Source organism: Cyclopterus lumpus, chromosome 25 (assembly GCF_009769545.1).
Source record: "Cyclopterus lumpus isolate fCycLum1 chromosome 25, fCycLum1.pri, whole genome shotgun sequence".
NCBI lineage: Eukaryota > Metazoa > Chordata > Actinopteri > Perciformes > Cyclopteridae > Cyclopterus > Cyclopterus lumpus.
In genome coordinates this window covers 7,721,180-7,738,159 of record NC_046990.1, presented here as the reverse complement: position 1 = coordinate 7,738,159, position 16,980 = coordinate 7,721,180, and the positions used below count along the sequence as shown (strand labels likewise).

General features: G+C 43.4%; 2 protein-coding genes across 2 annotated transcripts; one reads left to right on the top strand and one right to left on the bottom strand.

Annotated features, from left to right (window-relative positions):
* Positions 1-249: 249 nt before the first annotated feature.
* zufsp (zinc finger containing ubiquitin peptidase 1) lies at positions 250-6,159 on the bottom strand. The gene is made up of 12 exons (XM_034529125.1): positions 5,885-6,159; positions 4,923-5,441; positions 4,746-4,847; positions 4,173-4,217; positions 3,750-3,860; positions 3,519-3,634; positions 3,142-3,310; positions 2,329-2,517; positions 1,679-1,844; positions 949-1,106; positions 624-844; positions 250-423 (listed from the first exon to the last, which is right to left on the bottom strand). The coding sequence occupies exons 2-12, from the start codon at positions 5,437-5,439 to the stop codon at positions 376-378; spliced, it is 1,842 nt and encodes a 613-aa protein (XP_034385016.1). The 5' UTR covers positions 5,440-5,441; positions 5,885-6,159; the 3' UTR covers positions 250-375.
* Positions 6,160-7,911: 1,752 nt separating this feature from the next.
* On the top strand, positions 7,912-16,275 carry zgc:114181 (uncharacterized protein LOC619255 homolog). Its single transcript, XM_034528890.1, has 11 exons — positions 7,912-8,062; positions 8,494-8,637; positions 9,679-9,841; positions 12,315-12,403; positions 13,183-13,380; positions 13,554-13,638; positions 14,156-14,316; positions 14,412-14,576; positions 14,698-14,839; positions 15,370-15,517; positions 16,005-16,275. The coding sequence occupies exons 1-11, from the start codon at positions 7,952-7,954 to the stop codon at positions 16,081-16,083; spliced, it is 1,485 nt and encodes a 494-aa protein (XP_034384781.1). The 5' UTR covers positions 7,912-7,951; the 3' UTR covers positions 16,084-16,275.
* The last annotated feature ends 705 nt before the right edge of the window (positions 16,276-16,980 follow it).

Genomic DNA, 16,980 nt, shown 5'->3' with positions numbered 1-16,980 from the left:
GATGTTATGGAGGTGTTTTTTTATTCAGAGGAAGCAGCCGGTCCTCTAAAACACTCGCATTCTCCTGTGACATCTACAAACAAGATGTAGGTGACTCACCCAATAACAGGGGAATCACATATGCAATCAACATTTGTGAGATTCTCAGTATGACTCTGCATGTTTTCGTGTCGGTTCTTTTAAGAACAGCCAGGTGAGTTCTGCTCCATTTCCTCACAAGCGTTCACTGTAAATAACGGGGACCGCACGGAGTAGCACAGTTTATTTAAAATCGATATGAAAAAGTGTACATTATATCATTTATTAGCGAATGACTACGTTAAATAGTTCAGAAATCTAATGCATCTTCACAGTAAAAACAAACGAGATGGAGCTTCACGGGATCCGCTCGGCACACAACGTCCTGGAGTTCAACGCGCTAATCTGGGGAAACAAAGCACGCACAGCATGTCGATGTACGGATTGACAACATTTTATTCAGGACCGTAAAGATCTCCAGACAACCAGACGAGGCCAACGAGCAAACCAGGTTTTTCTTTTGACGTTTTAGTTCTCAACCTAAACTGGATTGTCAGCTAATCTGATCACGTCACTCACACACACACACACACACACACACTCACCCGTCTCTCCTCAGCAGACATCACGCCGTGCACTGCCACCACCTGGTACTGTTTGTGCTTGAGGCTGCCGGGGAACCTCCTGACTTGGCGGGCGGCCATTGAGACGGTGTCCCTGCTCAGCAACTTCCTGGCGTCTGACGGCGAGGTGGCAGGATCCAGGAGCAGGAGGCACAGGCTCCCGTTCCTCTTCTGCTCCAAGCCCACTATGGAGCGGCTGTGACCTGCGGAGAAGTACGTGCATGCAAAATGTATTAAGACGTCACCAATCCCCGTACAGCTATATAGTGTGCGATGAAGGAATATAGCCGGTGGTGCTGCGGTGTACCTTGGTGCTGCAGGTAAAGCGGGGGCAGGCAAGTGTGGATGAGTCGAGGGGGCAGCCTGCTGCTCCCGCCGGACTGGAAGTACTGCTTCACCCACTCAAACAGCCGGGGGTGGGTGTCACCTGGGCCTGTCGGCTTGTGAAAGTCAATGATGCGGGCACTGAAAACATACAGTACAAGCCTTCGTGTTACATTGCATAGCTTCATGAAGATTTTAAGTCACTAAACTCGCCGGAGAGTATCTGGCGGCCTTGGAAGCATTAAAGAACGTCAGGGCGTTCAGGGGAGACTGCTGAACAGACATGGTAAACTTTTCATTGAAGAGACCAACCAGCTCGCTAAACTTCAAGCATGTCTTAAAAACATGGATGACCTGCAACGTCCTGATGTTAAACTCAGACAAAACTGAAGTTATTTTACTGCAGAGTTTGCAGGAGTCTACCGGGGCCGTTGCTACGACCCACCTGGTCCTTATATAACCAGCTGGGTCTGGATCACCGGCAGGAAGTCAAACACACTCTCAATGGGTGTTGGGCTCTGCCAGCTCTGTCCCCCGGTCACAGCTTCCGTTTGTGGTTTTCATGGATAGACTCAAGTCAGTCGGGGGCAGGAGGAGATTGTCCGGTTTTGGGGGGCCGTGACCTTCGGTACGCACTGAGGCGGTTTGCAGTGGAATAGTGATCAGAATACCCTCCCCTTAATGTGACATGACGCATCCTGGGAGGTGCTCACCCGATTCCCAGAGAGGTGAGGAGGGTGTAGATCTCGGTGGCTCCGATCCAGGCTGGTGTTCCCTGCAGCCGCTGGTTGAAGTGGGACGCGCCGTGCGGATCCAGCCCTGCTCGCCAGGCCTCCTCGATCATACTCTGCACCCGAGGGATGCTAGGCACTGCCTTCTCTGGAGGAGAAAGAGAGCGTCACGTAAATGGAAAGACCTGACATGGGAACGGGTAGAACGTTGTTACTGGTTCATTCATTCTTCAGCTTATCTGCCATTACATTGTTATTATTATTATTATTATACATGGTGAGCTGGCCTACAGCAGGTGATGTCCAGGACGGCTACAGTGACACTTGCTGTTGTTTTGCACCCACTTGCCAACCAGCGTACAGAAGGACCGATACTAATCTCAACTACGATAGTGCACCCGGATCAGAATGCAGAACATGGACAAGACGTGATGTGCTTTGAGTAAACAGCGAGGCTGTAGACACGCCCCAAAATGAATGAATGTGAAGCGCTTCATCATACGTGTACCACGACCGCCTACCCAGGGGAAAATAAAAGGGAGTTTGTCTTTAAATGGTTATCCGTTTCTAGAAAGCAATTCAGAAGAAAACAGCAGGTTTCAGGTCAGATATTATGCAGTGGGATTGTGCACCTTGTAGGAGGGGAGCGTATGCATCTATTGTGTGCAGAGAGGAGAGGAGCATCTGTAGGTTTCTGTAGCCACAGCCCCAGCCTTTATCCCCCGCTGAGGAGCAGTAGTGGTCGGTGTCAGCACTCAGCCACACGTGGACAGAGTCTTTGCACTCCGTCTGGTAATATTCATACAACGCTCGGACCACACCTAGACAAAGAGGAAGCAAGTTCAGCACTGGTTCTGACACCCAGCCACACCAGAAGCATCACATCTCACTGATCAACATGCATCAAAAAGGTGCTCACAGCTGAATTAAGTATCAATGAATTATCGTGGAAGCAGGTCTTAAATGGAAGGGGGTCTTTTTCTTTTCCTTTTCCAAATTCAACCAAAACTTCTCCTTCTACTCTCCTATACCATGGTGACACCAATAGTTGATATACTTTGATACTTGATGATTTTATGTATTTGTTGGCCATTAATGAACGTTTAAGTTTCAACTTCAATGTAAATGTGCCAGAGTGCTAATTTTGGTCTGTAGTCTGTGGGAAGGTTTTTACAAACAGGGTTAGGACTGAAAAGGGGAGTTGACAAATGCTGGGAATCTGAGAAAAATGGGCCGGAGCATGTACACCAGTCCTGACTTATTAATTGACATTACCAGTCCCTTTTCAGCAATTAATTCAACAATTTCAGGATTTGATTATGCCTGGAGAAGAAGAAGTGGTTGAGAGTATCTGTTGGTACTGGAACAGATGAAAGGCCGAAACCTACAGGTTTCGTCTGTGTGTGCTTTTGCAGGAGTTTGGTTAAAGAAGCGAACAAACATACCTTGAGTTCTGGTTCTGCCGTCATCCACCCCTGAGGCCAGAGACTCCCTCATCTCGGCCCTCTGACAGTGGAACTCTGCAGGGGCCATAAGACCCCGGGCCACAGCCCTTTCCATGGTCCTCTCCATCTGTCTGCTGTAGCCCCCGCGGCCGTCCAGACCAAACTGCCTCTGCACAAAGGACATGTCACACAGGTGAGGTGGCTATACTGTATGCATGTACTGTTATTTACTATTGGGTTGGATGTCTGCTGAGAGTATTTAGTTAGTAGTTCTCATTATTTTACATACTTGAAAAATACACCCTCAAATTAATGGAAATGCAACAACATCACTGTCTTAACGGTCTAGTAGGTGTGCTCTCGTGGAGAGTCCAGACCTGCAGCTTCTTGAACTCTTCCCTCTCCTGCTGGGCCTCCTCCAGCCTCCTCCTCTGCTCCTCCTCCTGCTCCTGCTGAAGCCTCCTGGCCAGCTTCAGGTCAGAGCCGGGGCTCTCTGCAGACGCACACGTGAAACCAAAGGCTTAGACGGGTAGTAGGAGTGTGCATCCGGTCGGACGGACACATAACCCGAGTGACCTCTGCAGCAAGTGGGGTGAACATGTGCTCACCTGCAGAGCTCACAGCAGCTCCGTGGTCTAAATGCAGTTCCACGTGTTCCTGCAGAGAAAAGCTGTCCCTGCAGACGACGGCGCACAGAGGGCACTCAAATCTCTTCTCTCCTAAAACACAGACGCAGGTTTTAAACACGTTTCATATGAGGGTTGACAAACAGACAGATGTCCTCTGGTCTGGTCTGTGAAACATCGGTGTAAAAGCACCTTACAACAGACACAGCATCAACGTTTCATGCTTCTGCAATTCTACCGTACAGTTACTAAGATTACTAAGCTGAAACCTAAATACTGAATTTACTCGATTGAAAGGGCCGCTGTTAATGCTGCATGTGTGGTTCGGAGGAGATCAGCCAATCTTGTTTCTAACTAAAAATACTGTGCCATGAGAGCTACAAACACAAATCAGAGGAGACACACCTGAGAGGATGCTGGCTGACGAGGAACACGCCTCCAGTGTTGACCCTGAACAAACAAACAAACAAACAAACAAAGTCATGAAGAAAGGAACATCATGTTCAATTCTTCCATTGCACTTCCTTTCCACTGGCGCACCTTGTGCTCTGTCAAAAGTTTATTTTAACATGACCCGAGTTGACCTGGCAGTGGGTTTTCCTGCCAGCATCCTTTATTAGAATTCCCATTTGTGTTCCATTTGGTAAACTATTTCAATCTTTGTTCAATAAAAGGCTTTGTTTAGTGCTCTTCCATCGTTGGCTTTGGTCTTAGAGAGCTCGTCTTCAACATATGACAAACGTATGACAGAAATACCAAAGAAAATAAGAAAGTATTCACTTAATTGAATCGTTTTAGAGTTTGTTTATAGTTTATGTTGAAGAAAGATATTATTTTGTTAGCGATTGCAGTTGACTTGTCTTTTTGCATGATGAAGATGGGTTGACCTTTTTAGGGGGATATATAGCAAATAGCCATCGGTGAGAGAGGGGAAGGGAATGGTCCATACGTGGCAGCAAGGGTCACATCTGGGAGTACCTTCGGCTGCTCGCTGCTCCTGTAGATGCAACTCCACGTGCTCCTGCAGGATGAACCAGCTGCTGCAGGCCAGAGCACACATGGGGCACGGGAACCGCTTCTCTGGAACAAATACAGGACAATTCAAGACAGCGGCGACTTTGAAATAAAGTTTGAAAAAGTTCAATCACCGCCTACCCGGGGAAAACAGACGCTTCTGTTTGGCTCCGGTGCGCTCGGCTTTAACCCCATCGTTGTCCTCATCACAGTGTCCGACAGAGTCCTGTCTGGTTTTAGGGCTCCGTGATGTCAAAGTCGAAGTGACGGGTGCAGCCTCCCCAGTGGATGAACCTCCACTGCCTGGTCTACTATTCCGTTGAGGCCGCGCTGCGTCTCTGGTGAACGGAGAGGCACCGGCGGGTGCTGCTTCATCAGCCTGACAGGACCGAGGCGTTTGGGGCCGTTTGCGCTCGGTGAGGCCGGCGTCCGTTCTGGCTAAACAGCCCAAAGTGGAGGTGAAGCGGGCCGGATCCTTCCCGCCGGGCCGCTTCTCTGGGTGGGCGGCGCTGATGTGGAAGCAGAGTTGGTCGTAGGACACACCAGACAGGGAGCAGAGGGGGCAGCGCATGCCACCTTCCAGGTGGCTGAGAAGGAGATGTGTCCTCATGTCCTCCTCCAACATGATGTCCTCACCGCAGATTTCACAGGTCAGCATGACTGCGACACACACAGTGTGTAAAAGTGTCAGGTACTGCAAGTTAAGTTCGTCATAATGAAGACTATGAAGTGATTGAACGAACAAATGATCCACTAAAGCAACTAAACACTAACAAAGACACGTGTGACTAAACCCATACAGCCTGCAACACTGCTTCTATTTCAGAACTACACTAACATGAAGGAGAAATATCTTAATATTTACTGATGAATGTGTTCCATATGTGTGTATACACACACAAATAATATATATATATATATATATATATATATATATATATATATATATATATATATATATATATATATATATATATATATATATATATATATATGTGTGTAAACGTCCCCTTCTCGTCAAAAGCGGATGTTTTGAATGGACCGTGGCCTGCGAGGTCCACTCCCGGTGAGACCCCCGTTGGATAACAACGCGCTCCACCTACTTTAAGGTGTCTGTGTTGCCTCTCTCCGGCCACACGGCCCCGTGTCTGTGTTGCCTCTCTCCGGCCACACGGCCCCGTGTCTGTGTTGCCTCTCTCCGGCCACACGGCCCCGTGTCTGTGTTGCCTCTCTCCGGGCACACGGCCCCGTGTCTGTGTTGCCTCTCTCCGGCCACACGGCCCCGTGTCCGTCTCAGGACGTGGACGCTGTGGACTCAGGAGAGGCCTGCTTCGGTTGTTTTCTTCACGTCGGAAACCGGCAGCGTCATTTCAAGCTCATGGCGCCGTGCTACCAAAATAAACCGCTATATTTCCGGCAAACACACTTTCACAATAAAATGATTGGGACGAGAATAAACAAATACTAGCTATATAATTGTATTTAATATATGAATTGCTATCTAACAACGATGTGATACCATTTGAACCTGGAAGGAAAGCTCCTTCCAGGTTCAAATGGTATCACAGTTTATTATCATAAGAGTGATTCTTTTTTTATTAGCTTTTATAAATAAATAAATAAATAAATAATTGTAAGCCTTTCACCCGAAATAACATATAAAGTAGATAAAGTAATACTATGAACCAGGTTGTTTTATGTTATTAATGAAGTATTACTATGAACCAGGTTGTTTATGTTATTAATAAAGTAATACTATAAACCAGGTTGTTTATGTTAATAAAGTAATACTATATAATATAATACTATACATCTAGTAGAAAGGTACTAATTAAAGGTAATACTATGAAGGACTGTGGTCCATGTTAGTAAAGACACATTGATAATATCCAATCAGAAACAAAACACTGAGAGAAATATTTAACGTGGCAACCAGTGACAGACGTTAGCACTTATTATTTATCTTTTGAACAACAAATACAATTTAACATATTTTAACAAAACAAAGTCCTTCCAAACTAATGCGTTGTCGGCAGTTAGATTGTCAAGACGAGAAAAATAACCGCTACGTGATGAGCTACGTTAGCATGGCTGCGTTTGAAATTGGAATACTGGACACAGGCGCACTCAAACAAAGCAAACATGCACACAGGTTTAAAGACCCAGTCGCCAACTTTAGGTTTTTAAACCCCCTTTTATTTTTATTTTCACGAGACTGTGACACATCTAGGCTCTAGTCCTGTCTCACACGGAAAGAGAAGCTTTTAGTTTTTACCAAGGGCAATTTATCCAATGAACATGAAGAGGTGATGGGATTAGGATACTTTAGGAATGCTCAAGTAGCTCAACCTTAAGTGCAGCACCATGGGAGGGGGGGTTGCTTGGAGATTCCAAAACACAAACAACAGGAATTTGTTCATTTCACCGCGCTGCTTTTGTCCCCGCTGAACCCCACTGTGCATTCTTGGAGCGAGATCAATAGATTGAGTGTAATTCTTGTGCCTGTCAGCGGAAAACTAAAATTAATCTGTCAGCCGTCTTGGCACGGCGTCAGGAAATGTTTGACTGTGTGACCTCCGGGAGGGTATATAAATGTGCAGGCGTGGACACGGGGCTACAGTCTGCATGCAGTAGGAGGCTGTCACACACACTCACCTCCAGCAGAGACAAGGTAAGACACAAGGCCATCCAGGTACTTGAAAATATTTGATGATTCAAATTCAAAAGATTTTCCTAAATCTGACAGTTTTAAAGAAAACAAGATACATTATATGCCCTTGTAAACTGAATATCTTTGGGTCTTAGACATTTGAAGACGTAAATATGAAACTCTGAGAAATTGTGATTTTGTTATTTTAAACATTTTCTAAACAATTAAACCCAAAGAATATTTGGAAATAAATTAAATTAAATTAAATGGTTAGTTGCAGCTCTAATAATGTCGAGTAGGGAGATCAAATGTTTGGTGACATTTGGAGATCAAATGTTTGGTCTCTTATCTTCGGGGGTTAGGTTTGCATCTGGGGGATCTGGACTCATGACCTTCATGTTTCTACAGCTCTGGAGGTGTTTACTGTACTGGGGGGGGGGGGGGGGGGGGGGTATTCTGTTGTCATAGATACTCTGATGATATAATACAGACACCTGTTCTGTCAATACTTTCCCAACAGATGAATCTTCCAGTTCTGCCCTCCATACTGCTGGTCATATCCACTGTGCATGCCTTCCAGTATACGGAGCTTGCGCAGTACATCGACAGCCATCAAGAGGAATACGTGGAGGTACAATATAATGCTTCTTCCTCCTTATGCCCTGAACCTTCAGAGTCCAGATGTCGAATTCACACCACAGGGTTTGTTAGTCGACACTGGTCCACAAATAGAACTGACGGGACTTTTAGAGCGTATTGTACGGCCTAATTAAGCAACATTAATGAGTAAATTGAACTATATGATTTTAGTAGGTGTAGAAAAAGGTTTAAGGGCTTTTCATTTCCAACATGAGAACTTTTCTGTCATTTTTGTGGAATTGATGGAAAACCTTTTTTTCACAAAGGGCACATACTGTTACGCTTTACTTATCTTAGATTGCTTGATTGAAACTGTATCAAGAACATCTTAGTCATTGGATTCGTAGTGTGCAACACTACCGAAGTGTATTTCACAAGATGGATGATATTTTGGACGCTTGTGCCTGCATGTGTGTGCTTCAGGCTCTGCGGGACTGGGTTGCAATCGAAAGCGACTCCAGCAACGTCGTGAAGAGACCAGACCTGCACCGCATGATGGAGGTGGTGGCTCAGAAGCTGAGGCTCATGGGAGGGACAGTTGAGCTGGTGGACATCGGAGAGCAAGAAGTCAGTGTCACGGCCGACTCGGCGCCTTCGTGAGATATTAGAGCTTTGCAATGTAATTGGTTCGTAAACAGTCCGCGTTTCAAACAGCGAGCTTGGCTCATCGGGGAGGGCAAACCAGCTGGTAACATTCCACCTGCTCATTACTGACGGACACACATGAAAGCTGCTTTCCGAACTCATTACACATTTTATGATGTTTGAGGTTCGAGGGGGTGGGGGGGGTCTACATCCTCAGCTTCCAGCCACTAACCAGGACCAACACAGCCTCATTGTTCCTGCACTAGATGGTCTGAGTGAAGAGTAGGAACGGTAGCTGATGACCCTTGGAGATCAAATTAGACCAACGTGTTTCTTTTGGAAAGCAGCAGCACTTCCCTGTATGGAAGCCTAACGCACTTCAGGAAAGAAATATTGCCCCATTTTACCGAATCAACAAGATTATAAACAAATTATCTCCGTAATTCAGAGAAAAGGTGAATTAACTAGATATCTTAGAAAATCAAACTAAGTACATTTACTCAAGTACTGAACCTAAGTACAATTTTGAAGTACTTGCACTGTATTATTTAGATTTCATGCTACTTTATATTCCTATTCCACCACATTCTTTACTGCTTGTTTAATCCAACAGGTAGAATGACCTGATTGTCTCTTCAGCCATGCAGCATCTTATGCAGCATCTTATGTACTTTAAGCGTGCCAACGAACGCAAAGTCGACTAACTGATGATAGTACAGTAAATACTTAAAGGCACGGGTCTCTTCCAATGTCACGCGCACAAACCAAAAATAAAACTGGATAATACGAAACATTTTTGCTTCCATGAAATGAGGCTCACAAATAGCTTCTCTTGAGGTTTAGAGGTATCTCCTTAATTCAGAGAATCCAAAGATATTTGAGAACTAAACACAGAGATGGAGATTGTGCAGAGTGTCAATTTTGAGTACTGGTCAGGTGGTATACAGCTGTTGAAAAATCCCAATGATTGAGGGGTACTGCAGCAGTTCGTGCTGATGCTAACTCGCCTTTAAATGTCCGCAGCTTCCTGATGGGCAAAAGTTAGCGTTGCCTAAAGTGGTGACAGCTCTGTTTGGCAGCGATCCAAGCAAACACACGGTGTGCGTCTACGGCCATGTGGACGTCCAGCCGGCGAAGCTTGAGGATGGCTGGGTGACGGATCCCTACAACCTGACCGACATCAATGGTAACGCCCTTTAATTCAGCTCCTCAGCACACCATGACCAACTCATGCTGTGCAGCCAAACATTGGACACACCCACAGAGGTCATAGCATAGCGTCATAAAAGTCCTGAATATTTAGAGGCATACTCATCTACTGGCATTTATTTACCTGCAAGAGTCCTCTACTGAAGAGGACTATGACGGCTTCTGTGCCACTATTGCCATCAAAACCAATGCAGACACAAGCAACCTTCCTTTTCGTCAGCACTGAATAGAGTTTCCCCCGGTTGTCAAGCTGATGGTTGTCGTGTTGTCATCGTGTCACTTTCGAATCGAACAAGCGGATGGATTGGATAAGTTTAAATATCACTTTAATGTCAGATTTTGGTCAAATGTGTAAGCAAACAGTGTCTTACAACCACAACTAAACAGGAGAAATCAACCACGCAACAAAACACTTACAAACATTTCGATTGTATATGTATATGTGTGTGTATGTATGTATGTATGTATGTATGTATATACGTGTATGTGTATGTATGTATGTATGTATGTATGTATGTATATATATATACGTGTATGTGTATGTATGTATGTATATAAATATACGTGTATGTGTATGTATGTATATATATATATACGTGTATATGTATGTATATATACACGTGTATGTGTATGTATGTATATATATATGTATATATATGTGTGTATGTATGTATATGTATGTATGTATCTATGTATGTATGTACTGTATATATACGTATATATGTGTGTGTATGTATGTATGTGTGTGTATGTATGTATATATGTGTGTGTATGTATGTATGTATATATGTATACATATATGTCTGTGTATGTATCTCTCTCTCTCTCTCTCTCTCTCTCTCTCTCTCTCTCTCTATATATATATATATATATATATATATATATATATATATATATATATATATATATATATATATATATATATATGTGTGTGTGTGTATATAAGCAGTCGTCAGTTTCTCTGCTTGGTGTCACATTTAGTACTTCCCTTCACATGAGTACCCGTCTTATAACACACCCATACGTCTTATAACACACCCATACGTCTTATAGCACACCCATACGTCTTATAGTACACCCATACGTCTTATAGTACACCCATACGTCTTATAGTACACCCATACGTCTTATAACACACCCATACGTCTTATAGCACACCCATACGTCTTATAGCACACCCATACGTCTTATAGCACACCCATACGTCTTATAGTACACCCATACGTCTTATAGTACACCTATATATCTTATAGCACACCCATACGTCTTATAGCACACCCATACGTCTTATAGTACACCCATACGTCTTATAGCACACCCATACGTCTTATAGCACACCCATACGTCTTATAGCACACCCATACGTCTTATAGCACACCCATACGTCTTATAACACACCCATACGTCTTATAGCACACCCATACGTCTTAAAGCACACCCATACGTCTTATAACACACCCATACGTCTTAAAGCACACCCATACGTCTTATAGCACACCCATACGTCTTATAGCACACCCATACGTCTTATAGCACACCCATACGTCTTATAGCACACCCATACGTCTTATAACACACCCATACGTCTTATAGCACACCCATACGTCTTATAACACACCCATACGTCTTATAGCACACCCATACGTCTTATAACACACTCATACGTCTTATAGCACACCCATACGTCTTATAACACACCCATACGTCTTATAGTACACCCATACGTCTTATAGTACACCCATATATCTTATAGCACACCCATACGTCTTATAGCACACCCATACGTCTTATAGCACACCCATACGTCTTATAGCACACCCATACGTCTTATAACACACCCATACGTCTTATAGCACACCCATACGTCTTATAACACACCCATACGTCTTATAGCACACCCATACGTCTTATAACACACCCATACGTCTTATAGTACACCCATACGTCTTATAGTACACCCATATATCTTATAGCACACCCATACGTCTTATAGCACACCCATACGTCTTATAGCACACCCATACGTCTTATAGCACACCCATACGTCTTATAACACACCCATACGTCTTATAGCACACCCATACGTCTTATAACACACCCATACGTCTTATAGCACACCCATACGTCTTATAACACACCCATACGTCTTATAACACACCCATACGTCTTAAAGCACACCCATACGTCTTATAGCACACCCATACGTCTTATAGCACACCCATACGTCTTATAGCACACCCATACGTCTTATAACACACCCATACGTCTTATAGCACACCCATACGTCTTATAGCACACCCATACGTCTTATAGCACACCCATACGTCTTATAGCACACCCATACGTCTTATAGCACACCCATACGTCTTATAGCACACCCATACGTCTTATAGCACACCCATACGTCTTATAGCACACCCATATTTCTCTGATGATTCTTGTGCCTGCAGGTAACCTGTATGGAAGAGGAGCGTCAGACAACAAGGCCCCAGTTTTAGCCTGGATCCATGCTGTGGGGGCGTACCAGGCCCTCAGTATGGTGAGAGAAAGTTCACTGTACGACAGACAGCAAGAGCGATAATACTTTCTACAACGCCTACATCTTCATAATGCGTTAAATCTGCTGACAGCAACGCATAACTATAGAATCACGGAAGGATATCCATAATGCATTATGACAGTGATCATAACACATAAATTACTTTAAGGTCAAGTATCAACGCCTCATAATTGCTGCTCACTCGCCAACCTTTTTTTTGCAGCGTTCCATAATGTTTTAATGTTCCCATAATATTTTCATAATGCATTCAAATCAGTTTTAATGCAATACAATGTGAATATGAGTTGCTCTTCAGTGGTCATTGTTTGCTTTAAGTAATAAAATAAAAAATAAAATAAATACACTATGGGAAATATAATAATAATAATATAATAATAAATTATTTGGGATATTTAGACTAATATCTATAATTATACTGTGCTAAGTTATAACACATTATAAGTATGTTAAGAAGGCATTAGTCTGTAATTGGTCAGTAGAGAGAATGCAGCTTTAACACATGAAGCGTAGACCTCTATACAACCAGAGGAGTTACCCCCTGATGGTCAGTATAGAGAATGCAGCTTTAAGACATGAAGCATAGACTTCTATACAACCAGAGGAGTCGCCCCCTGATGGTCAGTATAGAGAATGCAGCTTTAAGACATTTCCACATTGGCTTCACTCATCAGAACCGGAGGTTGCCGCCTGGTTGCAGATAAGATTCTCCTCCACCAGCTTGTGACGGAGTAGTACTGTCTGTCCCGTCCGTCCACCAGGAGCTGCCGGTAAATGTGAAGTTTGTCATCGAGGGCATGGAGGAGACAGGCTCTAACGGCCTGGACGCCATGATCCTGGCGCAGAGAGACACCTTCTTCTCGGACGTGGATTACATCATCATCTCAGACTGCGGCTGGCTCAGCAGACGGCCCGCCCTCACCTACGGCACCAGGGGCAACTGCTACTTCTTTGCTGAGGTTGAAATTGCACAACACACACACGCACACACACACACACACACACACACACACACACACACACACACACAATAAAACACAAATCAAAACGGCGAACGTTTAGTTTCAAATAAGTGTTTCCTAATTCTTTAGGCACATGTGTGTCACTCAATTCTTTTGTGGTGCAATTGCAGGTTAAAGGACCTAAACAGGACTTACATTCGGGTATTTACGGAGGCACTGTGATTGAACCGATGACTGACCTTATAGGCATTCTTGGTGAGTGTGTTTTTTTAGGTTGTGCACACTCATACATTCCTTTATTTAGTCACTCGCAAGAAGATAAGACACTGGACCAAGCCTCGGCAATATACCGGGTACCTGGAGGGCAAAACATTTGACTTACATTTTTTAACCTTTTATCCAAAATAGTAAATCACTTTAGAAGTGAGACCAGAATTGCAGGATAACAAAACAAACAATTATGTTATTAACCTACAACGGAAGAGACGGTCACCAAACGTCAAGGTTAAGAATGGCATGGTCCACTTTAGAGGTGTCTGACATGAATAAGGAAAGTATATGGTCATACTTTAAGGTTATTTTTTTACCTCTTTTCCTCAGAGGGCAGTTAATCACATGATTAACAATGCTGAATGAAATAAGTTAACATTTTGATGGTTATTGTTTCTTACAGTAGTTTATTCTTGGAGTTCCCAGTCGGTAGTCCTTGTATGTTATACGTAGGATGAGGGTTAAAACCAGGTCAAAATTCTTCTTTTGTAACTTCCCTTAGACACACTGATCAGCCCCAGTGGTAAGATCCTGATTCCAGGTATCAGGGAGGCCGTGGCTCCCCTCTCTGATGAGGAATGGAGAATGTATCAGGACATCGAATTCGACTTGGACAACTACAAGACCAAGATCGGGGTCAGCCAGCTCATGTACACCAATAAGGTCAGACTTTCATCTTGAAAACGGTCGAAAAATAATCTGCGTTGAAGGCAAGCTGGACACAATAAGATATGTCATGGTCATTGTGTTTCCTGCAGGTGGACTTGTTGGCCCACAGGTGGCGCTACCCCACCGTCACCATCCATGGCATCGAGGGGGCCTTCTCCGACCCTGGCACAAAGACCGTCATCCCTGCGAAGGTTACCGCTAAGTTCTCCATTAGACAAGTTCCCAACATGGAACCCGCTACGGTCAAGAAACAGGTAAAACCGGAAGTGAATTCTCTGCTTTGAAAACAAAATGGCTTTTTTTTTTCAGAACAAGCTATATTACTTTCTTGTCATGAACTATCTCTGCTCTTATCTCGTTGGTTCGATGCTTTAGGTAACGGATTACCTTCACTCAGTGTTTGCCAAGCGAAAGAGTCCCAATAAGCTGAAAGTCACAATGGTGATTGGGGCCAAGCCTTGGCTGGCTAACACGCAGCATCCTCTCTATGAGGCCGGGAAGCTTGCTGTAAAGAGAGGTACGGAACACACCCGTCATCATTAAAGCCACTGCATCACAATCATGAGAAAAGCTTTTAGCACTGTACCGGAAGTTTAGTGGGGAGCATTTTTTACAATTTATTTAGCAAACTAGCCAGACCATAGTCTCATGCAGGACATTCTGGTCTCATGGCCGGTCCGTCTGAGCTGTGCCTGCACCAGCAGGGTGGGAATGCTGGGAATATTGGCCTGGCTGAGGACTTGATCATCAGCGGTACGTCAGTTGGAAGTGTCTCAGTTTCTGAGATTATTGGCCAGGACCCTGCTAGCCCCTTCTTTCTTAAAGATGTATTAAAAACAAGGGTTTGATTAGTTCATCCGTTTTTGAAACAACCTTCTCGAGACGGTTATCTGGCCTTAAACCAAATTCTTATGAAGGGGGTTTTATGGTGCTTCTCTTTTACGACTCTATTATATTTCATGTTATATGCCTCTACAGTTTGTTTCAGTGTTTTGTGGTAGAATCATGTTCATTCCACCACAATACAAAATGTCCTACCTTCCCCAGTTTTTGACATGGACCCTGATCTGATACGTGAGGGTGGGACCATTCCTATCGCCAGAACCTTCCAGGATGTGACGGGGAAAAGCATCATCATGATGCCCATTGGAGGCTTTGACGACGGACTGCACTCACAGAATGAGAAAATGAGCAGGTTGTACACGTATTTCCTTTCGTTCTTCTTCATTTTTAACCGCAAGTTTTAAATGTAACCTGTGTTAGTTTATCTTATCTGTTGGGTCTGTTGGAGTGTTAAATATGAGCACAAGATGCAAGAGAGACGGTGGGATTTTTATCAGAAGGTGAGCTGCAGGCATGTGGACCTCCAGGGCCCACGCGTCTTCTCTTAATCATCCACATGAAATGAAATAATCCGATCACCTAATATTCTCCATTATGACAGCAATATGATAGGAAAGCAGGGATAAAATGGATCTAATTAAAAGGTAGACGTGCAAAAACAACAAAAGCAGAACAGGGACTATGATGGTATTGCTATGAATAATGGTGGATGTCTGTAGAATATGATGTAAATGAGACTTGCATGTTGTTCCATATCTGCTTTTATCACTGTGAGTCCAACATTCTGATTTTTGCCTGTAAAAGAATTTCACTTATCAACCATTTTCTTCTTGTCCCAGGTACAACTATATTGAGGGAACCAAGTTATTCATCTCCTACCTGAATGAAGTATCCCAAATTAAGAAGACCAGCGTGTAATGTTTCATTTCATAATTAAATGAAGCCCTAAAACATTCCAGCTATATGTGAGCTCTCGGTGACACAATATTTTAGAATATTTTCACTGTGCTTTTATCTGTCTTTCATCCATTTTTCTGTGTTGCCGAGCTTTTATTTATCTGCATCTGTAAACGATATCTATCCATCTAGTTAGTAAAAGCTGTACAATGCAACAAGTGTACTTTTTTTTTTTTTATGAAAGTGTCAACATGTTCCTTGATGAGTGTTAATGGTGAGACGACACAGATATTGATCCTTCAGTCACAAGATGTTTATTTACCACACATTTACAGTACAAAGGACGCTTATAGGAAAAGAGATCTGATGCTGGAGCACTCGTCCAAGACAAAGCCCGAGTCAGCCAAATGCATATGCTTTACTTTAATATAAATGTTGCAAAACATCCCAACAAGTAATGTAATCTCAAATGTAGCATTTGTAAAGAGAGGTGTATGACATGCACAATGTGGACTTCCCAGAAATACGATACACGACTTCAACCTCTAGATGCATGACGTGTGAAGCATAGGAACGAAAGTATAATGGGTCAAATAACTCATGTAGAGTTCATATTTTTAAACGAGTCAACGTTTAATTGGTTACATAACGTAACTGGCGTAAGGCAAGGCAAGTTTATTTATAGAGCACAATTGGTACTCAAGGCAATTCAAAGTGCTTTACAGCTACATACAATTATAAAAAGGCAAATAAAATCATTCCATAAAAACATAAAAATAATCATTAATTAATTATATTAAAAGCGAAGAGTGCAGATAAAATACTGTCCTGTCTCACATCTTCTGGAAGACTGTTCCAGATTTTAGCGTAGTCTGCGTAATGTAATATTTAAGTCAACATTGTATTCATTATGTAACC